General features: G+C 38.5%; 1 protein-coding gene across 4 annotated transcripts; it reads right to left on the bottom strand.

Moving 5' to 3' along the window:
• Nucleotides 1–21: 21 nt before the first annotated feature.
• On the bottom strand, nt 22–25,856 carry LOC134295337 (inner centromere protein-like). 4 transcript variants are annotated; one of them, XM_062967476.1, is made up of 19 exons: nt 25,701–25,856; nt 21,632–21,776; nt 19,711–19,818; nt 17,489–18,210; nt 14,869–14,917; nt 14,419–14,452; nt 12,871–12,970; nt 11,386–11,437; nt 10,252–10,354; nt 10,032–10,169; nt 9,018–9,029; nt 6,714–6,823; nt 6,515–6,635; nt 5,697–5,819; nt 4,900–5,075; nt 4,608–4,722; nt 4,108–4,194; nt 1,390–1,537; nt 22–312 (listed from the first exon to the last, which is right to left on the bottom strand). In XM_062967476.1, the coding sequence occupies exons 1-19, from the start codon at nt 25,717–25,719 to the stop codon at nt 107–109; spliced, it is 2,568 nt and encodes an 855-aa protein (XP_062823546.1). In that variant the 5' UTR covers nt 25,720–25,856; the 3' UTR covers nt 22–106. The 4 variants fall into 4 exon arrangements, with proteins under 4 accessions (XP_062823546.1, XP_062823547.1, XP_062823548.1 ...); XM_062967477.1 differs by lacking the exon at nt 9,018–9,029; XM_062967479.1 differs by lacking the exon at nt 1,390–1,537 and having other exon boundaries at nt 162–312.
• Between the last annotated feature and the right edge of the window lie 1,318 nt (nt 25,857–27,174).

Raw genomic sequence — 27,174 nt, 5'->3', positions numbered from 1 at the left:
AAACATCATAGAAAACCTTAAGAGTTTCAAATAGAAAAAATTTTATTAACATTATAAGGTGAAACCAGTTGTACATGTTTAAAATATCAAACAGCTCTGAAATATATCACCATCTCTTGAAATTAGATGATACAGATTTGCCGCCTGGGAATGGTGGAGAGTTCCAAACTGCAGAACTGGTGCGTTTAAAATAGCGTGGTTTGCTCTTATAGAAGATTTCTTCCAGGTTTGGACTTTTCACAACACCAAATAACCTCCTGACATTAGATGGATTGTAATATTGGTGCATGACAGCTTGGGTCAGTTGATTTCCTAGGAGAAGACAACACAATATTACTAGCATTAGGAATTATTTATCTAAGATGCATGCTGTATTGTTTCAGAGCTCTTAAAAGGAGGCGGCACAAATTTGAAAGGAAGAATTAACTCTCTTTTCCCCAACCAGTTTAGAAAAAAAGTTTGTCCTTTCTCCCTCAAGTCGGTTTGACACAGAAGGCTGCAATGACAACCAAGACTGAAGTCACAAAGAATATGCAGGTTTGATTGAAAATGTTAGAGAATCATTGCTAGAAGCAAAGGAGAATATCTGTGCAGATTGAATTTAACAGATTTGGTCTGTAGGAGAAACAGACTTAATGAATTGTACTCTTTTCATATGTCCTGGAGTCAGGTGTATGAGATGAAAACACAATGTAACAATTCTTGCAATGCATTCAGATTTGGTCATTAAGAAGTGAACACATGCATGTATAACCCCCAAAGCCGTAATGCATGAATGAGCTACTTTCTAACCCTTTAAAAATTGTTTTGAAAATTTTGAAAAAGAAAAAACCACTTTACCAATAGAACAAATTTCAAACACAATATATAAAATAAAATGTCTAATTTTCTAACCCATGACAAATATTACATGTTTATATATTCTTATATTAGCTAAGGTTGTAGTCTTTAGAATACCTTAAACAGAGCTAGAGGTCATGGTTATGAAGTTTCTGGGAGTTATCATCGAAAAGTACCTTATCTAAATTCTCATATTAAATTTCAGTAAATCCAGATTTTCTTCTAAGTAAGCATTGTTAAGACCAGATTTGGAGACTCATACATTTAAACATTAAAAATACTCTGGATCACACCGAACACTCATTTAACCCAAACATGGTTCCAGAAAGCTGTCAAGAACAAATGCCTTACCCAAAACTGTTTCTCCAGAACTGTCCCTCAGTGATATAATATACAGGGAGCCTACTTTGATTTCATGGTAAATGTCAGTTGGTAGACACATCCTATATGAATCTGTCTATCATCAGATTGTGGTTATTGCAGCAACAATAAAAATAGGGAAATGCTCTGCCACCATGCAAATGAGTACCAGATGAATTAAAAACTTACCAGAAGCCCATGCAGGGATTGGCTTGCGTGGCCGGCTTTCATCATCTGTTGAGTCATCACTATTCAAATCCATCCCATAATCGTCAATGTTAACCTTGGGGTGCTTGTGGCTCTGTGGTGTCATCTCATATGAATTACAAGGTGAGTTCTGGACAGAAAGGTACATTTGATTACTGTATTTAAGACCAGATAATCTTAGATAAGTTGTAGCAACATGGTAGAATCTCAAGCATGCTTCTGAGAGGTTCCATCATTTTTCAAACAATAAGTTACTTATTTTCTCTTCCAGTAAAGTTAGACTGACACCACCGCTACTTTCTTTTAAAAGGCAAATAAAGTATTTTCTATTCCAACAGGCATTTCATGAGTGACTATATAAGACACACCTTACACTTTGTGCTGGATATTGCTAATTTTTGTGCTTGTATGTGTGTGTGTTGAAAGATGTATCTTTCAATGTTCCAAGCATTCAAATCTGAGAAAAGCATACCTTCTTTTAGACTTTATACACAATCTTTATAGGTAGTCTGCTAGTGGCATTCTTGTTCCATAAGCCAATGACTACATGCATCTTGCCCCATTTTAATGACATTAATGGAATTAAGTTGATGTTTTTATTTTTGATACCTTTTTTGAAATATTTTTATTAGAGTGAAATTTTCCAAATAAATAAAATATAAAAACCCAAGTGCTTAGAAAAAAAGAAGAGAAAGGGAGAAAAAAAAGAGAAAAGAAAAACAAAAAAGAAAAGAAGTTGCTGAGTGTTACAAAAAAGCAGTGGTAATAACAATAAAAAATTAAAAAAGGATATACTTATTGACTTCCATCTACTTTATGGTGTTGGGTAAAAACTTTCCATAGTCCTGGTATATTTGATATTATTCCTTCGGGCATCCCTTTTCTTTAACCATTTCACTTAAGGAACAACTATTTTTCTTCTATCCTCATTCTTTCTTGTTTCAAATTAATATTTTCATCTTTTCATTTTTAAGTAGTCTTTGAACAATGATAGTTTATGCAAGGATAGTTTATGCCAAATTGTGGAGAGACAAAGAAGTACTGGCAATGGATCAATGGATTTTGAAAATAATGGAAATCATGAATATGGATAGGCTAACATATCTGCTATCAACAAATCAGAGAAAAGCAAAAACCCTAACAGATTGGCAATTGTTATTTTTGATACCTATTGCATAGAATCATAGAATAGTAGAGTTGGAAAAGACCTCATGGGCCATCCAGTCCACCCCCTGCCAAGAAGCAGGAAATCGCATTCAAAGCACCCCCGACAGATGGCCATCCAGCCTGTTTAAAAGCCTCCAAAGGAGGAGCCTCCACCACAGTCCGGGGCAGAGAGTTCCACTGCCAAACACTTCTCAGTCAGGAAGTTCCTCCTGATGTCCAGGTGGAATCTCATTTCCTATAGTTTGAAGCCATTGTTCCGCGTCCTAATCTGCAGTCTCTCTTTTCCCCAACCAGTTTAGAAAAAAAGTTTGTCCTTTTCCCCTCAAGTCGGTTTGACACAGAAGGCTGCAATGACAACCAAGACTGAAGTCACAAAGAATATGCAGGTTTGACTGAAAATGTTAGAGAATCATTGCTAGAAGCAAAGGAGAATATCTGTGCCGATTGAATTTAACAGATTTGGTCTGTAGGAGAAACAGACTTAATGAATTGTACTCTTTTCATATGTCCTGGAGTCAGGTGTATGAGATGAAAACACAATGTAACAATTCTTGCAATGCATTCAGATTTGGTTATTTTAAAATTTATATATTGTAATTTTATATTGTATTTAATTGCTTTTTAACTGATTTTATGTACTGTTGATTGATTTTGTATAGGCATCTAATTGTGCCAGGGTTGTAAGCCACCCTGAGTCCCTTCGGGTGAAAAGGGCGGGATATAAATATTGGAAATAAAATAAATAAATAAATATCAAATGCTGACTTGTGTTACTGAGGCCAGACACAGTGTAAAGAGAAACATACATTCACACACGCAACCGTAGGAGTGGGAAACATTGGCAGATATGGGGCCAGTTCTGAGAGACACACAGGATCAACAAACACAACCAAAATGTTTGGTTTTGTTTTTGAAAACTGCAACTCAAAGATCACTATTAGTTTTTGTTTTTTTAAAAGGGAAAACCTGAAAAGGAATTCTTTCAATCAAGCAAAATCTGTGCTTTGCCTTAGAGTGCAACTGCCTCTACTCGAGGCTTTCAGGAGCATTATTCTCCCTACAGGTGTTCACATATTACATTCAATACACAGACTGCAGATCTATATTTTCTACATATAATATTCAAGAGAATGGTCCTATGTTACACAGTACAAACATTTTCAGATATTTGCCAAAATCTCTGCTTTCATTCATTCCCACACAGATATAATAAAAATAAAGTGTTTATGTAGCGTTGCGAGAGAATGATCATATAGAAAAATGAATGCATGACATACATTTTCCATTTAGAAAAGTTTGTGCAGTGTTGTCCTTTACCACATGCATAGGGCACAACTCTTTCGAATCCTAAAGAGTTACTACAGGATATGGTGCGGTGTTTGAAGAAATGTGGAGGAACAGCAAAATAATTAGGTTACCTGTTTGTCTGCATAGCTCTCTGCCCTTGTATAGTACAGTACATATTCCTTCGCTGAACAAGTTCATAGGGTGATTATTTCTTCCAACTTCTGATGTCTGTTTTTCAGAACTCACCTGAATATCTACCGTCACATTCAGTTGTTTGCTAGCCGTCTTGGCCTCTGCTGCCTTTTGTTCCTCTTCTTGCTTCAATTGTTCTTTCTTTAAAAAGAGAAGGCGACACATTGCTAGTTAAAGGCACCAGCTCCAAGCTCAAAGGTGGTAAAGCAAAGGGCAAGAAGGCCAATTTTCTATTGACTGCAAGGATATCTTGCTTGAGAATTGTACAAAAAATGAAATCAGAAATTCTTTTCAGATCACTTTTGAGGCTGGGTTCTTTAAACCTTTGGCTTGTGATTTTACCAATTTTTTTTGGGGGGGGGGCGCGCACACACACACACACACACACACACACACACACACTCTGTATTCTAATTGATGTTTCAGGGACTGAGAGGCTAACACTCTCCCCTCAGTAGGCCTACATTTTCCTACCTGTTTTCCACAACTTTAACTTTCAATATGACAAATGAAAGCAAGCAAGACAATAACTCTGAGGCCGACAAGCATCTCACCCTTTTCCTTTCATTCTCCTCTTCCTCTTTTCTAAGACGCTCCTTCTCTTTCGCTGCTGCTATAACCTCTTTCTGCAAGCGTGTCACCTTCTCTTTCTCTTGTCGTTCATATTCCCTACAAACAGACAAGCTCCGTTACTATCTGAATTGAAAAGGAGGAATGCTTTAGGCAGAGTAACACCACCACATATAATCACACATTTCTGAGGCTTAATTCTTCAAAATAACGCATGCAATAGGGCCCAAGACATCATGAAATGAATGAAAGCCTTCTGGGCCCTTTTGTCCTTACCGTTGTGCCCGCAGCTTTTCCTGCTCCTTCTTCTTCTGCAGTTCTCTCTCAGCAGCCAGATTTTTCTCCCTCTCTAGTTCTGCCTGGCGCTGCTCTGCAGCCTTTCGTGCTTTCTCCTGCTCCTCCTCCTCTTTCCTCTTCTGCATTAACTCCCTGTGCCTACGTTCCTCCTCCTCCTACGAAAGAAGAGGTTACAATCCAAGTGGGCTTCATACAGCCTATATCCTAGCCAAGTGGCTCAAGACTAATCAGATGAAGGCCTGCACCAAATTTCCACAAGTCCACATAACATGTTTGTTACTTTCAGCTGTGAAAGGGAAACTTAAATATTCAGTATCCTCTTTCACCACAGAATCCTAAACATATTTATATAATTAAATCGAGAAAGACTGTTTTTCAAAAATTTGTCAAAATTGCCTGACCTTTCATGTCAAAGCTGAACTGAACCACAAGACATACATTTTCCCTGAAGAATCTTACAGGCTTAAAATAGCAATAAAGTTTAATCAAAGTTACTTAATATTTAATAAGCCTGAGAAGATTCATGGAATGTTTTTGCAAAACTTTGCTGATTGCAGTGGGCTTCTACAGCAAGTTACGAATCATGCAGCAATTCAACAGCAATTCCGAGCATTATTCACTATTGTTTAGAACTAATGGGATTTGTAGTCCCACAGCTAGAAGGCTGTATGAGTCTCAACTCTGCTCTACAAGAAAGTTTACTTTCTCCTTGGCCCCATCTCTGGAGAAAGCCACCATCCCATGCTCCAGTCTTGCCCAAACACTTTTCACCTTACCAGCTGCAGAGCTTTCTGTTTGCGGGCTTCTTCATCTTGTTTGCGCCGGGCTTCAATTTCCTCCAGCTTCTTAGCAGCCACTTTCTTCTTAACTTTGTCTTCTGCTAATTTTTCCTCTCGTACCTAGAATATTGATTTATTTACACCTACATCTTTCCTTAAAAGAGCTCAAGGCTTCTCTCCCCTTCCTTGTTTTTATCCTGATGACTACACTATAGGTTGGTCAATGGACAGGCAGCGATTAGTCTCACAGGGATATTGTTGCATGGCAGAATCTGGGTCTCCACAGAACTGGCACTTAAGTCATCATATCAGCCCGGCTCTTGGTTAGTCATCTCTTGGCAATTTATGAGGTACACTATCTTTCCTTATAGAATTCCCATTTCATTGAATTCTGTATATGCCTTTTTTATACCAGACTGAAAAATCTTAATAATTTTCAATAGCAAGACTACAATAGGCACTCCCCTTTGATGGGGTTTAGAAGCACAAGACCCTTGCAAAAGTGGGAATAAAGAAATCCACTATTCTATCTGAGAGATAGAATGACTCCCAGAGTGACTCTATGGTCAACTTTTGTCAGAGCTTGACAGTAGAATTGCATAAGAGAACATAGTTATCAAGTCCACAAATAATCAAATCTGAAAAAATTAAGCCTGCAAATATGGAGGACCAACGGTACTCATAGGTCTACTGCTCAAACAGATATTACCAACACAGGGAAAGAGTTCATTAAATTGGTAAGAGAATTGTATCCTGACATTTGGAATACAAGTCTTGATAATGTAATGTAGCCTTGTTGCTACATTCAGACTTACCTTCTCATTTTTCTCCTCATGTTGAGCCAGCTTTTGCTCAAGCCTCTTTTTCTTCTCCTCCTCCATCTGTTCTGCCCGCTCTCGAGCCTGTTGCACCTTGCGAAGGCGTTCTTCACGTTTCCTGAGGACACATTAAACTCTATTTAGAAATGGTATCCACGACAAACTAGAAAAGAAGCAAGTGGAAGCACTCACATACCGCCTCATCTCTTCTTGTTGCTTCCTCTTCTGTTCTTCCAGTTTCTGTTTTCGATATTTTTCAGCTTCTTCCTTTTTCCGAAGGTTTTCCAACCGTTGCTTTTCCTTTTCCTAGACAACATGAAACTCATTAGCACACATCGTAATAGGTGTGCTTGCTCCAATAGCTAAAAGGCAACCAATTCAGCTGCACTTCTAGTCAAGGAAAGAAGAGCTTTCCCTCCACTTCCCTGCTTTCCTTTGGGGCAAATCCATTTAACGGTGACATTGGCCATGATAACTAAAGTGGAACAGCGACCAGAAAGAATCCCAGTGTCAATGCAATGTTTTCCAAGAAGATGGCAATATGACAGATCAATGTGACCAATCTCAATCCCAGCACTGCCAACAGCAGCCACTACTATCAATTATTAATTAAAATATAAACACTACAATATCCTGAGACTTCTATCAGTCATGAAATATGAATCTTTTCTCATTTTCAAATAGGGTTGTGATGTAATATTGTGTTACAAGAGAGGGAGCTTGGAAATAACATGTCACAAGCACATAGAACTGCTATTTTTCCCATTGACAAGAGCATAACCAAGCCACATGTAAAAGCTACACAACAACTGGAAACAACTGGAAAGTCACTCCATTGGTGCAACAAGTAAGCTTCCAGTTACTTTTCAAAGGCATTTATTCCTAGAATTGTTACAAAATATTATCATTATTCTGTTTTTAATCTTTTAAAAGAGGCTAATGTTATGTCCTTCTCTTATCAGTCATAAAGCCACATTCTGCTAGCACCATCTTTACTTGTTCCAGTCCTATGAGCAATCAACAATGCATCATTGCAACAAATAATGTCTATGAATTAGTCTTCAAACAGCATAATTAGCAATGGAAGTGGATTGTTTTTAAAGTAACCTTTTCCAGGTGCTGGGGTAGGATGCACATTGGATTTTCATCTATTCAAAGCAACAGTAATTTCTAGATATGTACTTAAAGCATTGCTTTGTCACTTGAAAAAGATTATGTTCTGCCAACTGTCATCACAACACGTCTTTCCTAAATAGGAAACAAGTCTTGATAACTAATAAATAAATGAAATTTTCTGCCAAGATGCCACACATACACTAAGAAGCATGAAGGAGGAGGAAGAGAATGAAGTCTCAATGTTAGAAAGGTTTGTTTATTGTTTCCCCAATGAAGTTGAAGTAGCATGTGCAAGTACAAAGTACTGAGTGGCAACTAAAGAGAGATTTTCACAAATTGATTTGAATTTTAACTGGCCAACAAACTTACTGCAGAGGAACAAAACCTGGGCCAAATTAGGCATAGATCACCCCAGAGAAGTTTTATTTACTTAAAGAGACCAGTAAATTGGAAATCAATACCAGGTGTTACAGCCTTCTCTTTGGTCTGCGTTTTCAAATATATATACCGGTAAGTATCAACCAAATCTAGTAATGTGAGATGGGACATTGATCCATTAGTCCTTTTGAAGTAGGGATATTTTTCTTAAGCTTATTTTTCTGATCTCAAACCTGTCAACACACAAACACTAACATTTCTACTAGGGTCTATAAGCAAAATGATTTGATATAAAATGGAATAATCAATTAGTTTTCCCAGTAACTTGAATAACTTCCATGCCAGGGTTTTCTTTCTAACTAAGCAGACATCTGCTGAATACAACTGTTACATTGAGGAAGGAGTCTAACACACTTATTTTGGTGGAGAGAAAGTCTCACTGAAGTCTGTGGGACTTACTTCTAAGTAAGGATGCAGACTATGCACTTTTCAACATTATTTTCCTCCTCCTTTTTTGTATGTTTAGTTCAGGTAGAAACTGTTAGATGGGTTGATCTGGGCAGCTAAAAAGACTAGAATTAACTATGAACAGCTACATTATTAAAATAAAATGGGCAAGATCTAAAAAAGACAACAAAGCTCCTCGAAGCAATGTTCAATAATATTATAGTTTGTCTTTTGCACTTTGTTGCCTGTCTTGATCCTTCTAATCTAAATTAAATTAAGTGGGTAGTGTAAATAAACTGAAACATTGGATGAATGAAATGATAAATATGAATAATCACATTCTGAAATGAAATGCCCATGGTTCTTGTACAACATTGAGAAAACAGTGAAATGCCACTAGAAATTGTGCAAGTAGTCTACATTTTAGTAAGGTTTGTTGCAAAGGCCAGGCAGCCCCTTCAAAGAATGGATGTTGCTATGCATGTTAGGGATGCCATTGGATGACACACTGTTAATTATGTGCAAACACATCTAATCTAAGATCAATCTTGTTACTTACAACAAACCCTCCCTGTATGAAGAGAAAGTTATGATATAGTTAATACCTTTGAAAAGTGAATCGTATTGTTAACTCGATATCTATTGTTAACAATATGACCGAAATAGACTTGCATCTAGCATTCCACCCTATTGCCATAAAGCTTTGCTGGGTCAACTGTACCTTTACCTACACTTCATAAGACCTGTACTACCATTCTGTTAACCCAAGAAGCAGCAATGGACTTCACCACTTTCAAGAGACTTATGCTGGGATACTGAATACATAGTCTGCAAATTAAACAAACACGCCAGAATCTTAATGGTAAGATAAAATAGTTCAAATCAATGTGCATATTTTGATAATTTGGTCTTATAAATAGATAAAATATTAATAAAATTAATCAGTCCCTTTGCCTGTCTATTCTGTCACACTGTCTCATGCCAGCACTTAACATCATTCAGTCCCTTGGGTCCCTAAACCCAATCAAGTTTTTCTTTAAAAGGGCAAAACACAGTAATTTTGCATTTGTTTGCATACACCCCCAACCCTTTTCATTGATCTTTTTTAATATTAATGTAATGTTTTTAAACGTTAATATGAATTGTTTTTATTTAATCCTATTTTAAGCTTATTTGTATGTGTGAGGTATCAAATGGTTGCCATATGTAACCTTGCCTTGAGTCCCCTTTGGGGTGGAGAAGGCAGGGTATAAATGGGGTAAATAAATAAATAAATTTTAAATGAAACGGATGTAAAAATGCCTGTCAAGTCTGAAGACTTTTGCAAGATTATTAATGATGAAAAAACATAATAGTGAAAACAGAAAAAGAACATTGAGCTCCTGCTAGTTAGGTTTGGCATGTAGGGAAAACCCAGGCATTGTGGATTGGTCCTCCCATCCATACCAAGAATCCCCCTGACAATTTGCATATTTATTATTACTTTCTCCCCCTGCACTACACCTGAGCAGGTAAATTTTAGTTCAGAAGCTGCTCTTCCCCCCTTTCCACCTATAAAAAGATCTCATGTTACCTGGGGAGTGGTCCTTAAAGGAGTGTTTTGCTTGAGGAATGATTTTACTGTACAGCTTCGGCTCACAGAGCTTGGGGTTCCCATAAGCATTTGGTTCTTCTGCACTGTGTGCAAGAATGTCTTGAATGGCCGGACAACCTAAAGAGTACAAAATATAATCAGTCCTTGGGAAACCATTAATAAACTTAACATGTTCTCTAGGATACAATACTTGTCTCACCTTGCTGGCAAGGTAAGGAGACGGAACCTTTTTTCTTGGTGGAGAGAGCTTCTCTTGTTCATCCTCTAGATCACCAAGCGCTCTTTTATAACTTGCTTGTCTCCTGTAAATTTAGTTTTGTATATAAAAATTAACGGAGGACTCATTATACAGAACACACCAGTACAATATTCTATCATCGGTCCTCTTGAAAGCACCACGCATCTTCCATCCCTTGGCTTCTTTCTGAGTCCTTTAAGGGGCTTAAAAGAATCCTTAGGCAAGATGTCAGCTTTTGTGTGTGTGTGTGTGTGTGTGTGTCAGGAGCAACCGGAGTTGCTTCTGGAGTGAGAAAATTGGCCGTCTGCAAGGATGTTGCCCAGGGGACACCCTGATGTTTTTACCATCCTTGTGGGAGGCTTCTCTGGATTTGAACCTGGCAGCCTTCAGGTCAGCAACCCAACCAAGATGTCAGCTCAAGGATATATCTCGATTTCACTAAGGGCCCTTAGTGATAACCTACAATATCTGCTTTGAACTGGGTCCCCTTCCACACAGCTGAATAAAATCTCACATTATCTGCTTTGAGCAGGAATATATGGCATATGTGTAGTTCAAAGCCGATACTGTGGGATTTTCTGCCTTGATATTCTGGGTTATATGGCTGTGTGGAAGGGTCCTGGATTATCTGAGTCCACACTGCCATATCATCCAGTTCAATGTGGATTTTATACAGTTGTGTAGAAGGAGCCAAGTCTCCCTTACATAGAAGGGGATTCAAATCCATGAACCTAATTTGGCATTATCTCTTATTTGTAACCCAGCCTGAAAATTCTCCCTTCCTCAACTACAAAGAGGAATACTATTTTATGTTTTTTCCCATTCTTTTCTTTCCCTGTACCTCCATTCATCTTATTTTCCAACACTTTGAACCTGTGTATGACTGGGTCACTCTTTTTGTCACTCATGTGAGATAACAAGCAATGAAGCTTTGTTCCTGCTCCCAGTAACAAACAAATAGAAATGGTCTGGTAGTCTTACTCATAGGTGATGCACAGGCATATACACAAACAATAGATACAAGAGTAAATATACCAAGGTTAAGAAAAGAATACTGGTCATGAAGTTTGTCAAAAGACCCAACAGACAACATACCCAACGTTCTGGGATGGTTTTCGAATTTCTTCACTCTTTTCAGGGCTGCCCACTGCATAGAGAAAAGCAACTACAGTTACTGGTCACTGAACTATTTTATGTGATAAAAGCATGAGGTGAAAACTGTATCATCAAGACGATGAACATTTGTAATTACCAGGACAGATATGCTTATAATTTACTATTTTACAGAGGTTTTTAAAAAACTTATTTTAATCCCTTTACCTAAGTGTTTATAAGGCAAACAAAGAAAAGCAACTGGGCTACGATTACTTAAAAAAAAACCAGCAACACATTTTATGTTAGCAAACATTATAAAGGGAAAAACAGTTCATCCACTTCTGAAGATTCAGATCAATGCCATGTTTAGAAGATGCAATCCTAAAAACTGATTCACCCATAAATAGAATTGAATTTTGATTAAGTTACATATTCAAATATATGAGTTATGATTATGTATATGAAGGAAGTGAATAGGCTCAGTGCAGTTATTCCTCTATTATTTGGGTGGCATATACCATATTTTACCGCATTTGAAAGGCTGACATAAAGGAGAAGGAGAAGGCTTGTCTTCTGCTGCCCTGGAGACCAGGACTCAGAGCAATGAGTCTGAGAAAATTATAGGAAAGGAGATTCACCCATTAGGGTGAACTTCCTGACCAAGAGAACTGTCCAACAGTGGAACTCTCTTTCTCGGACTGTGGTAGAAGCTCCTCCCTTGGAAGCTTTTAAACAAGAGGCTGGATGGCCATCTGTCAAGCGTACTTTGAGTGCTCATTTCCTGCATGGCAGGGGATTGGACTAAATGGCCTATGTGGTCTCTTCCAACTCTGATTCTATAATATTTGCACCCCTTTTTGGGTCCCAAAATGGTTTTTTTCACCCTTTCCTTGCTTAATCAAGCACTGATATCTCCCCCCTTCTTCTTTGTCTCAGAGGTAAGACAGTTAAAAAAAAACAAATTGGGGAACCCAGGGCATCAATAGTCACACACTCACCTTTTCAGCCAGAAAAAAGGAATGAAAAGTATTACTATTTCCTAGTGAAACATGATAGTAGAGATTTTATTACATGTTTATCTATCTCTTTCTAGAATTCATAGCAGTCCACACTGATTTAAAAAGTTCTGCAAAAGTTTCAGCTGAGACAGCAACTGGCTCCATTTTACATAGTCAACTTCAAGAACAAGGTAAGTACTCAGTCAAGATTCTACAATTAAAGGCTACCAGTGGATTCCAATTCTCATCAGCAGCAGCCAGCTTGAATATAAATGTGGAATGATGAGAAATAGTACCTGATCAACATGTACAAGGCTGTGTATCCGCCATCTGTGTCCTAGCTGTGAACAACATGTATCCTTTCCCCTAACTATCAAACCAGCATCTTCTAGGAAATATCAAGCTTCCCCTTCCTTAAAGATGCTCTTTTAACTCAAGTTGTAGTTCTCCGTTACTCAGTGAACTCCATTATTCCTGATCCACTGACCCTTGTGTTCTCCTTTTTGCGGATCTTCTTGAGCCTGGAGATTTGCAGTCATGCTGGCCTTCTGTGAATTTGGTGTTGTCCTCATGGTTTCAATAGCATGCTGTAAGGCAAACACATTCTCAGCATAGCCCCATATAAAGTGAAACATAGTTAAACACAATCTTATGACAGATCAAAACTTGTTATAAAAACAATTTTACTCTTAAATTAAGAATGCAAGGAACCTTAAAAAAGAAAGAAATATTAAACACTCTTTCAGGAGAGTTTTCTAGTTTAGTTGTTTTGTCATATGATTATTTACTGCCCAAGAGCGGACGTAGTCTTCATGCTTGTTGAACTACAATTCCCAGAAGCCCAATCCAGCACAGTTTATTGAAGAGAACTTCTGATAGCTGTAATACTCAAATGCTGTATGACTCCCATACAGCAATTCTAGTGAACAGGACAAATGGCCTGTTAGGCTCAATGTAACCTGTGGATTTCAGGTATCGTCCCTGCTACTCAACCATAATTTTATTTATGTAGAATATTTGCCTGCCACCTTTAAAGAAGCAGCCTTTGACAGAAGAAACCTATGTGTATCAACTTAGAAATGAATCCTGTTCCAATAATGATCATAGAATCATACTTGGAAAAGACTAGTCAAACCTTTGCCATCTATTATTCTATGATTCTACGCAGCAAGACACAATCAAAGCACTCCCAACAGATGGCCACCCAGACTGTTAAAAACCCCCAGAGAAGGAGACTCCACTACACTCCGAGGCAGCATATTCCACTGCCAACCAGGTCAGGAAGTTCTTCATAATGTTTAGGCAGAATATTTTCCTGAATTTTGAATGAATTGCTCATGTCCTAGTCTCCAAAAGCAGCAGAAAACGACTTGCCACATCCTCAATGTGACAGCCTTTCAAATATTGAAAGGTGGCTAACATGTGCCCTTAGCCTTTTCTTCTCCAAGCTAAACATACCCAGCTTCCTAAACCACTCCATCATATTCTGAGAGTCCAAATGCTGCTGTTGAACAACTCTAACAAATTCTTTCTAATGTTTAGGTGGCGTGTTTTTCTCAATTTGAAACTGTTGCTCTGTGTCCAAGGATGCATAGAATGAATGGAATTTGATATGTTAACTGCCATTGTTCAATGCCACTGAATCTTGGGATTTGTAGTTTGGTGAGACAGCAGCACTCTTTGGCAGAGAAGAGGAAAGACTTTGCAACACTACAACTCCCATGATTCCATAGCATAGCCCGGGACAGATCCCTGTGGTACCACACTAGTCACTTCTTTCCAGGATGATGAGGAAGCATTGGGAAGCATTGTTTAGCCCACGTTTTACTGTTTCTTCATGAGAATATCATAGAGAACCTTGTCAAAGGCCTTACTGAAATCAAGTTATGCTATAGCCATAGAACTCCCTTCATCTACCAAGCTTGTAATTCTATTTTATTTTTAAAAAGATTAGATTAATCTGATTCTTCTAGGTAAGGAGGTACAATATAGAATTATATCTTTAGGCTTTACTTTACCTCTTTTCAGAACTTACCCCTTGAGAATCAGAAGAGGGATCTAGCTCTGACCTAGGGAGAAAAAACATAAGACATAAATATATAAATAAAACAGTACTATTTCCTTTTTATCATTCTGTCACTAAATACATTAACGCAATGAAATGAAGTGACCAGCGTTGTCAGCTAAACTCTTACCCACATTCTGTATTAGACTACACAAAGCCCTATAAAAGCTCAACAGCTGTCCTGTTTTCATGTGGGAATTTGGAACTCTCAGAAGTCAACGGATTACATTCAGCAGTGCACAAGCAGATGTTAGTTTATCCAACAGCACATTTCTTTAGCCCCCTCCCTCTTATAGCCCAGTGATTCTGCTTTTGCAGCTTGGGGAGTTGGCTTGAAAAGGCTGCAAAGAGGGGAGAACAATGTTGCCAGCAGTTTTATTGTAGACTTTAGATACAATCTGAAAATTTTAGTCAACTTACGTAGATTCGGTTGCTGTTTCCTCATCTTCTGAATGCACAGCTGCTGGGGCTATAGGTCAAGAAACATAAATATGTTCATTTCTATCATAGCCAGTGTGGTCCAACCGACGGGCCACATGCGGCCCACCAATTCATTTCTATTGGCCCTTGCCCTTTTTACTGGAAAAATATTTTAATTTAACATTTGGAAAAAAAATCGTTTACCCTTCTTACTGCTTTAAGTTTTTAAGAATTCGTTTACTTTCTGGAATGTTTCTGGCCTTCAAATTCCTATACTAAAGTTTGATTGGCCCTTGGGTAACTAAAGGTTGGACCACATTGGCCTATGCAAGAAAAACACAAGAAACTCATATGTGGAGTTTGCTTCCCAATGGTATCAAATCCAAATAAATTGGAAAATGAGTTACAGACTGCAGCACATTGTTGGCTAGGAGTGTAAAATGTTATGAACAGCTCAAAACTATGAGCATATATCAAATTACAATAGAGTCTCACCAGGCCTGTAGCGAGGGGGGGGGGGGATTTAGGGGTTCCCCCCCCCCCCGAAATTTTTCAGGTTATTAAAAAAAAATCTGGTTTACTCATGAATTTTAACTGGTTAACCAAATCCCCATGCTAAATCTATGAGACGCAAAACATTAAGAGTCCCCTCCAGGCACTATCTCCAGCAGATATTGACAGGTTTGTAGCGGGGGTGGGGGGTGCTAGGGGTTCACCCTCCCCAAATTTACACCCCCCCTGAAATTTTTTTCTGGCTACGGCCCTGAATCTCACTTATCCAACACTCGTTTATCCAACATTCTGGATTATCCAACGCATTTTTCAATACATCGTGATATTTTGGTGCTAAATTCGTAAATATAGTAATTACTACATAGCATTACTGTATGTTGAATTACTTTTACTGTCAAATTTGTTGTATAACACGAAGTTTTGGTGCTTAATTTGTAAAATCATAACCTAATTTAATGTTTAATAGGCTTTTCCTTAATATCTCCTTATTATCCATTTATTATTTATCCATTATTATTATTTATTATTATTAATTTATTATTTATCCATTTACTTTGGATAAGCGAGACTACTATACAGGGCTTGGAAAAAGGAATTTATAGCAAAAGAATGCATATCCTCAGTATGTGGTTTTAATTCCTGTAAAATGTGTTCAGATGGATTTGGTACTTTTAGGAAACAACTCCACATATAGACTTATTTTTCCTTATCCATGTAGCAACCCAGACAGATGAGGGAGGAAGGGGGTGAATGAATGAGGCTAAGAAAAAGACCTTTAAAAGGCTACTCAAGAGAGGCGGACGCAGAAAAGGTTTCCTTTGAAAGGATAGAAAGGAAATAGAACAAAGGGAAATCAAATAAAGTAAAAGGGCAGAGCGGAGACTAGCCACAACATGCCAATAGAGAGAAGGCAGGGACAAAACTGAATTGGCAAGTAGGAGTATTCTGCCTACAGAAGCCCCTTCTACACTGTCATATAATCCAAATTATCAAATCCAATAATCTACATAAATTACTTTGAACTGGACTGTATTAGTCTACATTGCCAAATAATCCAGTTAAAAACAGATAATCTGGATTTTATATGGCAATGTAGAAGGGGCTAGAGTGACCTCACAGTTTTATGCCTCCAGAGAAGCAAGCAAATCAATCCAGTTTGGATGTTCTGTCCTCCCCAAAAGGGAAACAAAATGCTAATTTTCTAAATTTCCAACCAAAAAACCGATGGAAGTTAGGGAAACACAAAATAAACTAGTAACAGACTTAAACATTTGTTTTCTTGATCTGTAGAATCTTGATTACAACGCTAGTCACAATGCTTTTAAGCACAAAAAAGGTCCAATTGAAAGAAAAGAAAATATTTTCCAAGACTAGTGAATGGACACAACTCTACAATTAGAAAAAAAACCCAGCAACTTTCTTCCTAATTTACACACACATTATATCCATCACTTAGATTAAGACCTCTCTTCTTGAGAGAAATTTGAATGGAGCAAGCTGCAGTAGAAAATATGACTAAATTGTGATTATTCTAATTCTTTTTCTAGATGTAGTTCCCTATCTATTCTACTCTTTTCTGGACTTTTCTATAAATTATGTTCTCACTCTTTCCCTGTACACTTGATATAAAATCATTTAATAAAAATTATATATCACAAACTGTGATTATTCTGAAATCATAGATCAGTAGGTGGATTCCTATTTCAAAAAGACTTCTGTCCTCTAACACATCTTATCCTAATTCATGTTTCTTATTAGCACTCTAGAATATTAGAATGTGAATGCTGTGAAATCTAATGGTTCCCATTATGTTGCAGAATGCAGCAGCAAGTTAAATGCACACATTTCACTCAAACCTGCCAAAAATTAAGACTTTCTCTATTTATCAGGCCTCATTTTTTTCTACTTTTGAAAGTGCTTCAAAGACCTTGAACTGAGACAGATATTTTAACACGAGGATTCTCTTCCTTGAAAAATCCATGGTTACTTAAAACATAATAATAATAATTTCAGTTTCCCAACATTTTGATTCAACACATCAATGGACAGGCAGATAAAATAGAGGGAGCGAAGAAAAGTAATACTATCTCATGGTGTACAAACTTACAGCTTGGGTGCCCAGAAGCACTGGATGACTGCTGGGATGCTTTACGCTTCAACATAGATTTCTGGACAGCTCTTTTCCTTTTGGCACTTAGTGAGCACCGTGCAACCAAAGAGGTGCTGCATTTTAGGGATGGCCTACCCATTAGGCTTCGCCGCACTGACTGACGTTTTTCTTTTGGTACTCGGGGTGTCCATGGATCTTCACTGAGGTTCAACTTGACTTCCATATCAGAAGGTTGACAATTCTCTTGTTGTTGAGCACATGCAGTCTTCTCATCTGTGATGGGTTCTTTACTTTTAGTGGTTTTGGCAATTGACCCATTAGCAATTTTCAGCTTGGAAGCTCCTCGCTCCTCTTTTTTTATTTGTGCTTCAGGGGTATCTGGGATCACAATCAAAGAAACTCTGGACAGAGGTTGCTCTCTGTTTGTAGAGGTCTCTTGAGATGACAATGGGATGCTCAGTGAAACCTTCTTTTCCGGGGGTGGTGTTTTTTTAAAGTGCAATTCAGCACTGTGCCTCTCATTAGCACTAATTTCCACTAGTGCTATTCTCCCTTTAGCTAAAGGAACAGTAGCTTTCTGAACAGAATTTTCTGAGGTCCTGGCTGACCTGGCAGCACGAGACCTAGTCACACGGCAACAAGGTGATATATTCTCTGCAAAAATAGTCAGATCTCTTTCATGTTGCAGACTTGCCTGGTTACCATTTCTTTTTGATAATCTAATAAAAGGAAGACATTGTCAGAAAAATGATAGGGTACAAGTGTACTGAAAAGTAAAGCTAATAGATATTACGAGATAATAATAATAACAACAACAACTTTATTTATACCCCGCCACCATCTCCCCGTGGGGACTTGGGGCGGCTTACATGGTGCAAAGGCCCAAACAACATTGACAAAATAAACAACAATATAAATACAATTCATAGTATAAAAGATAAATACAGTAATACAGTATAAAACAAGAATACTAAAACAGTTGATAGTTATCAGTCAACCACCAGGCGCAGTTCTATCATCTACTTAGGTGGAGAAACTGGAGCAGCAATGCAAGAATAAAATAATGAGTTAAGTGCATAGATAATAAGGACCTAATAAAATACAGGATAGAATAATACCATCTGGGACTGATTATCTAATGACTGTCTAACCAAAGGCCAACTGAAACATCCAGGTCTTTAACTGTTTCCTGAAGGAAGAAAGCGAGGGAGCTAACCTAATCTCCCTGGTGAGGGATTTCCAGAGTCTGGAGGCCATGGCTGAGAAGGCCCCCCTCTTTCGTCCCCACCAGACCTAATTGTGAGGAAGATGGAAGTGAGAGGAGGGCCTCCCTGGAAGATCTTGGAGAAGTACCAACTTCTCTATTTATCTACATGAAGTTTTTGATACATTTTTCATTAATTGAACTGATAGATGTTTCAATATGAAACTTAACAAAATCCTGCTGTTGTCAGTCCCAACATGATAATGAACCCACAACCTCACACATTACACATCACTCGTAAATCTCACTATGATCAAAATGGGAAATTTTGTATAGACTTGAATGAGGCTTTCCATTACTGCCTTCTTCTGCACATGATATCTGATGCATGGAGAACTAAACTGGTAGTTTGTTAATGTCTGAAAGCTCTATACATGTAAAACAAGATATTTAAAGGACAGGCAGTTGCACCATTATCTTATATCACTGTTTCTTCTTTATTTCTTTTCTTTTCAGAAAAGATAGTAGATATATTGAAGAATTTTTAATTCACTGCAGACAGCAGGTAAGCTTCAAAACCCTTCTAAGGTCAAAGAAATTTCAGATAGATCAGAACCTGGAATTTTCAGTGTGCAGTTGAATCTTAATGGAGCATTAAGCTTTGGTATCCAAATAAATCTGTACAAAGTTTCCCAGTTGTTTTCAGAAGCACTGATTTGTGTGGGTAACTGATGTGGCCCCATCACATTTTTCCCCCAAAAGGAGTTTGCCATTACTTTCCTGAGGTTGAAAATGTGTTATTTGCCCAAGGGCACCTAGTGAGTTTCCACGAACAAGCGAAGATTCCAACTCTGGTTGTTCAAGAACCTTTTTTTTTTTTTTAACACTCAAGCATTACATGATGCCGGCTTTCTTCCAATCTCAATATTTTCCCCAAATGTCAACTTAGAATGTCAATTGTAAATTATCCCATCACTCATTGTCAACTTGACCTCCATATAATATTCCACCCTACCTCTTTTTGACAAACTGGTCGTGCTTAGCAGATGAAATACGACTCTTTTTCTGGCGATTTTTCTGTGATGGAGTTTTGGGCATCAGCAACTGTTTGCCATTGAAGCTGCTGCATAGACACATAAGAACATTAACAGTTGAAATCCCAGCCTGTTATTGCCTTTGCCCAGGCTGTTTAATGAACAAATAATCTATCACATGTTACAGATGGCTAAATTATTTCTTATTGAAAATCAATCCATGCATGAAAAGTTGCAGGACTGAAAAGGCCAGAATCATGTGTCCTGGCTATTATTCTATGGTACAATATCTTCTGCAGATCAAGAGCCATGCTGACAGGGTTTTTTTTCCGTGTCAGGAGCAACCTGAGTAGCTTCTGGTTAAAATGACAGATATTACGCCGTCATTCTAAATCACCTTCAGGACAATCCTAGGCCATTGCTACAATTTTTAACACACTTCAGTAACAAAAGATGCATTTCAGATTTAGATATACAGTATTACAAAAACAAAGGGCCCACATACATGGACACTATAATGCATCTTGGAAATGGTTTTGCTGTGGAGGTTATTACATTGAAAGGTATGGAACTATTTTAAGCCCAGGAAGGTGAGTATGTTTCTGGCCTCAATTTGCTCATTGTGTGTGTGTTTGTGTGTGTTCCAAGTGCAGAGAAACATACTTACAAGCGCTCCATAGGCACAGGAGGTTATCCCTCCCTGGTCAAATAGCTCCGCTGCTAGCCAGGCATGCCTTTAAGGCATTTTTAAGTAACCCCTCACTCCAAATCCTACAAAGCATGTCAGCAAGACCAGGTGTCTACAATGCATCCTGCGGAACCAATTTTGCCCTGGAATGTGGAAAAATTGAAATCTTCTGCAGCGCAGTAAAGGGTTACCTCAGATTTTCCTGGGTGAAATGCAGGGGTTAAACCAATCATGGTGGATTGCTCCTCCATGCCATCCTGTGAATGGTCAGTGTGTAGATGAACCCAAAATATGTTTACCTATACTTATCTGTTTCCTGACCTGGGCAATGTACCCAAACTCATCTATAATTTGAGAAAGCTTTCTGCACATAGTCTAAGGCACTGCTTCTTAAACTGTGGCTCCCGGTCCCAAATGGGGTCCCTTTAGTTCAATGTTGGGGTACTGAAAAATTTGGAAACAATAAGTTTTCTGAACACCACATAGTAGCTATTTTTGACATTTACACAAATTTATTGTGCAGTGTTTACAGTGGACTATGCAGATGCGTCAGCTGTACTTCATAAAAAGGAAAATCAGCCTGTTTAGCAAACCTTACAAATGCTGATTTCTTATCAGTAAATGTTAGATTTTCATACTTATTTTATATATACCTATATACCCGGAGTCATGTAAAATTTATCAGGCAAAAGGGAGTATGAATGGAAAAGTTTAAGAAGCCCTGGTCTAAGGGACAGACATCTGGTGGCATTATACTTTGCATTTCTTCAGCCATCAGATATGATATTCATATTTCATAAAATTGAGCATATAAAAAAACATAACGTAAGATCACAATAGTCCTTAAAAAGGAGTGTCTTGATGAGGCCTCAGCCTTCAAATAAGCAATGTGAATAGAAAGTACCAACCAAAATATATAATTCCATGAAATATAATTAGAGGCTGCATAGCTAAACGTTTTAGGATTATGCCTCTAGACTGATTAAAAACAATTCAGTTACAAACCAGTCTGTTTTCTTATGACCACCAATACCAGTAAGAAAAATATTGATTTCAGTTAGTTACAATTTAGAAAGGATTTAGTTTCTCTGATTTAAAGCTAATATATCCAGGATGACAATCTTTCATTCAGTTTTGGAACAGTTAGTTTCAACACATATAAAGAACCAAATATTTGCTTTTGGCACCTTTCCCAGCATATTGTGAGATTTTACCTGCTGAACATCTTTTGCGCCTCTTCAAGAATCTCCTCCATCCACAAAAAGTCTGTCTTGTCAACATTATCAAGAAGTTGTCTCCATAGATTCTGCGATTCTTCTTCCAGCCTCATGAGGCTTACCATCTTCGGCATTGCTCGGTCTGCAAAAAACAAACAAAGAGGTTCTTCTTGCTCAAGTAACAGAAATACCTGATAATGTTGTCTAAGGTTTAGCAAAACAACCTTAAACAGACTAGATTGTGTTGAAACGAAATACTCAAGAATCAGGCAAGTGCCAGCAGCCTAACTTTAAATTAAAGTCAAATATAACTATTTTGAAAGTAGTGTGTGTCTGAAAGCGATAGGGCAGAGCTTTCTAAACATTTTGTTTTGGTGACACATTTTTTAGACATTCATCATTTTGCAACACGGTAAATCAGCTTTACTAGCATATTGGAGGTGTTAACCCAGGCATGGGCAAACTTCGGCCCTCCAGGTGTTTTGGACTTCAACTCCCACAATTCCTCACAGCCAGTAATGCCTGTGTTAACCAATTGGAGACATGGAAATATACATAAGTTGTAATAATGAAATGTCTGGGGATGCAACATATCTCATCAAACCTTTCATTTATATATTTAAAATACACAATTTATAAGATAGTAACATATATTTCCAATATTTTGTTATTTCCTGTAACATTGCTGTGGCATACGTGCACACTGCAGCCAACACATTAACATGTTGTGACACACAGTTTGGAAGCTCTGTTAGATAAGGCAACCTAGTCAGGAACCTAGGCCCCTTCTACACATATTATCTTCTTATCCCAGGTTATCTGACAATGGAGACTCATATAATCCAGTTTAAAGCAAATAATCTGAGATCAGATTCTGAGATACACAGATGGGGCCCTAATCATACATCTATTGCTGTAAGGATGAAGAATTCCCTACTGGCTATACTAGTTAACTCCAGAAATAAATGTAAAATATTGGTAGCATACAATGCCTTATATGATCAGCCCACAACATTTGCAGCTTTGACTTTTGAGGATTTATTATTCACAGATTTTATTCAAATGTTCTCTCAAGGAATTTCAAGGTTTTCCAGTGAGTCCTTGGCCCCTTCTACATTGCATATATAATCGAGATTATCTACTCAGAACTGGATTATATGGCAGTGTATAAGGAGCCTGTGGTCAACCTCCTTCAGTCACACTGGAGAATCCAGAAATTGCTAGAGAGGTGTTATCTTAGGTGTGTGTGTGTGTGTGTGTGTGTATATATATATATATATAAAAAACCACTGTCTTTATTTGCAGTGTTTCACTTTTGCAGGGGCCCGGTGCTTCTAACCCTAGCAAATATAGAGGTCTGACTGCACATGCACAATCAAGGGCCAAGATATCACTACGTAGGAATACTTCTGGCTTGTCAATCTGTATTTTATCTGTGGATATTTCTTGCCTGTCTTTTAATAGTTTTGTTTCTAAAAAGCAGCTAAAAACCTTCCTGTTTGTGCAAGCTTTTGATGAAGACACTGAGCTGTAATGACAGGAAGGCTAACTTTTATCTGTCTTGTTGAGTAGCTTGCAATAATTGTATTAGATTAATGTTTTTAAATATGTATACTTATCTCTAAATTGTAAAATTGTTTTTATAGTTTGTGTTTTATATATGTACATTGTTTTATATTATTTTACACAATGTTGTGAGCCGCTTTAGGTCTTGTTTTAGGGAGAAAAGTGGGATACAAATAAATATGTATTATTATTATTGTTTTATTTTGCATTTTTAACCATCTTGTATCCCATTTCAAGGACAAGGAGATTATGACTGACAGATCCCAATACAATCTCCAGAAAAAAAGTATTATTGACTGTGCTAGAGTTTGTAGATATTCATTTGGCAGCAAGGAATTGAAGTGTCTTTTTCCTAATGGTACCCAACGTATGAAACAATCACCCCTCTTGTATACCACCAAGTCTCGGTGCTGGCTTACTTTTAGTATTTCTTGAAACAGATTTTTCATTTGCTTTTCTCCTAGCTATAAACTGTTGAGTATTTCCCCACTAATTGCATTATTGTATTTTCTTGGACTGCTTTATAATGTTATCGCAAATAATTTTTGACAGTAACCGCAACAGATTCCCAGATTTGAACTGCTGACTTTTCAATCAGCAAGTTCAGAAGCTCAGCTGTTTAATCCACTGTGCCACCAAGAGCTCCCAAAAGGTAAAGGTTTTCCCCTGGCATTCTAGTCATGTCCGACTCTGGGGGTTGGTGCTCATCTCCATTTCTGTGCCAAAGAGCCGGTGTTGTCCATAGACACCTCCAAAGTCATGTGGCAGGCATGACTGCATGGAGTGCTGTTACCTTCCCGCCAGAGCAGTACCTATTGATGTAGTCACATTTGCATGTTTTCGAACTGCTAGGTTTACAGAAGCTGGGGCTAACAGCAGGCACCCACCCCACTTCCCGGATATGAACCACCAACCTTTCGGTCAGCAGCGTCAGCCGCTTAGTGGTTTAACCCACTGCGCACTTCAGGGCTCCAAGTGCCCTTGGGGAAGCAATAATATAAAATTGAGCAGATTGAGGCCACAGCATCCCGTACAATGTAGCTTTTGTTGACGTTTATGCGGAATCTGATCCAACAACAAAGACACAGTAGCTTCACACAGATGAAAGAGGAAACATAAATTTACTTATTCAGCAGAATCAAAAACATAAACTTGTGGCATTACATCAAAAATAAATCCTGAAGAGCAACAAAATGAACAAAGTCCTTGCATGCATAACATAAACACAGAGAGCATGGCTTCTCCACCTCCCAAGGGAGAGAGCACCATGTATCTCAAAACACATCCAGTTATACTCCACTAGGTGTGGACCAAACTTACTGGCCTGAACAAGCACCTGCATATAATGACCACCAGAATGAGATTTTTTCGCTTAACACATATTCTATTCCAGTGGTTCTCAACCTGTGGGTCCCCAGGAAGCAAGTCAAGACTGGTTATTCAAGCAGGCATTTGGCGATTGACAAAAATATGGAAAAACACCCTGGATTGATACAATGGCCTAAATGTTTTGTGTTGTACCTGTGATTGCTATCACAGTTTTATAATTTTAATCATTTTTATTCCATAGTTTTAAATGTTGTTTTAATCGTTTATGTTTACATATGTGAGGCATTTAATTTTGTTATTGATTATGCTGTGAACTGCTTTGAGTCCTCCCCTAGCAGTGAGAAAAGCGGTATATAAATGCAATACATAAATAAATACAACTCCCAGAAATCCCTGCCAGTTTACCAGCTGTTAGGATTTCTTAGAGTTGAAGGCCAAAACATCTGGGTACCCGAAGACTGAGAATCACTGATCCACCTTGGTGCTGATGCTTGCAAAACCTGACCCGTTTTCTTTATACCTTAACAGTTTTTTATACACTTGAGAATGCACAATTAAAATTTTAGAGAACAGATCCATGATTTATGCATAGACCTTAAAATGACAGAAGAACAAAATCCACAACTGTCAACAAATGGAGCACATTTCTTCCAACATTAACAAGTGATGAGGAAGTGAGTAAGGAGGGGTGCACTAACTGTAACACTCCTTGAATATGCCTTAAAGCAGGCATGGGCCAACTTGGGCCCTCCAAGTGTTTTGGACTCAAACTCCCACCATTCCTCACAGCCTCAGGCCCTTTCCTTAAGCGGCTGAGGGGGAAAAAGGAAAGGGCCTGAGGCTGTGAGGAATGGTGGGAGTTGGAGTCCAAAACACCTGGAGGGCCCAAGTTGGCCCATGCCTGCTTTAAAGTCTAACAACCACAATATCAATACGTTGAGCATCGCATATCCAAAACGTTGGGGGCAGAATGTTTTGATCATCAGGAAGCCAAGGAGTGGCTATCACATGCGGTACCGAACTGAATGAATTGCCCCGTGAAGATACCCCCCAAGGCACGCAAACACCCCAAAGTCCCAAACAACCCAGTTTTCCCATTCTGATTCGCTGTGCACAAAAGGAAGATGCGAGGCGGAGGCGGGCGACCCTTAAAGCCTTCCCTGGGACTCACCCCTTGGGTTCCCCGCCATTGCTGCTTTGCGGATCCAAGCCTACAGAGGCGAAATTTCCGCAGCCAACTGTTAACAGCGACCCGCGCTCTAAACGCCCGCAGCCCAGGCTTGTCGCCGTTGAAATATTTTTTTCAAACAACGTCACTCCCCGCGGTCCAATGAGCAGCGCGCGCCTCCACGACGGGGCCGGCTATTGGCTGAGACGCAGCTACCGAAGTAAAGCCCAGGAAGGGGCTGGGCTTAGGCGCAACGGAAGGAAGGGAAGTCTCGGGGTTACACTGGAGCAGGAATGAGTAAACTCCGGCCCTCCAGGTGTTTTGGATTTCAACTCCCGTGGGAGTTGAAGTCCAAAACACCTGGAGGGCCCATGCCTGCACTAGAGTTAAAAGCAAGTGTGCATCCCTCCTGAAATCCCCGAGCTTGTAGTTTAGGGGAGGGGCCTTCAAAATGCCCAGCCAGAAAGATCCCTAAAAGCTCCAGCTGGTGCAGCGGGCAGCAGCCAGGTTAATAATGGGAGCGGCTTACAGGGAGCATACAAACCCCCTGCTAAGCCAGCTCCACTGGCTGCCGATATGCTACCGAGCCCAATTCAAAGTGCTGGTTTTGACCTACAAAGCCCTAAACCAGGGGTCCCCAAACTAAGGCCCGGGGGCCGGATGCGGCCCTCCGAGGTCATTTACCTGACCCCCGCCCTCAGTTTTATAATATAATATATTGGATATACATATAATATTGATAATAATATTATAATGTAATACAATATAACACTAATAATAATACCATATAATAATATTAGTTATATATTCTATGTTACATATAATATTACTAATAATATTACAGTATAGTGGTATAGTTCAATAAAGTAATATATAATGCTAATATTGTGCTATGCTAATAATATAATATATTGTATGTACATATAATTTGTAAGCCACTCTGAGTCCCCTTTGGGGTGAGAAGGGTATGATACAAATGTAGTAAATAAATGCAGTAAATAAATAAATAATAAATAAATACATTTTAGACTTAGGCTCACCCAAAGTCTGAAATGACTTGAAGGCACACAACAACAACAACAACAACCCTAATTAACTTGACTATCTCATTGGCCAGAAGCAGGAGCACATGGGAACATTGAAATCCTGATAAATGTATGTTGGTTAAAATTATTTTTATTTTTAAATATTGTATTGTTCTTTCATTGTTGTTGTTTTTGCACTACAAATAAGACATGTGTAGTGTGCATCAGAATTTATTTGTTGTTTTTTTTCAAATGATAATCCGGCCCCTCAACAGTCCGAAGGATTGTGGACCGGCCCTCGGCTTAAAAAGTTTGAGGACCCCTGCCCTAAACGGTTCTGGTCCTGCCTATCTATCCGAACGTATCTCCTCCTATGAGCCTGTTAGAACCTTAAGATCTTCCGGGGAGGCCCTGCTCTCGATCCCACCTGCCTCGCAGGCGCGGCTGGTGGG

The sequence above is a fragment of the Anolis carolinensis genome, chromosome 1 (assembly GCF_035594765.1).
Source record: "Anolis carolinensis isolate JA03-04 chromosome 1, rAnoCar3.1.pri, whole genome shotgun sequence".
Classification (NCBI taxonomy): Eukaryota; Metazoa; Chordata; class Lepidosauria; order Squamata; family Dactyloidae; genus Anolis; species Anolis carolinensis.
The sequence above is the reverse complement of the archived record's forward strand: the minus strand, read 5'-3'. Positions and strand labels throughout refer to the sequence as shown.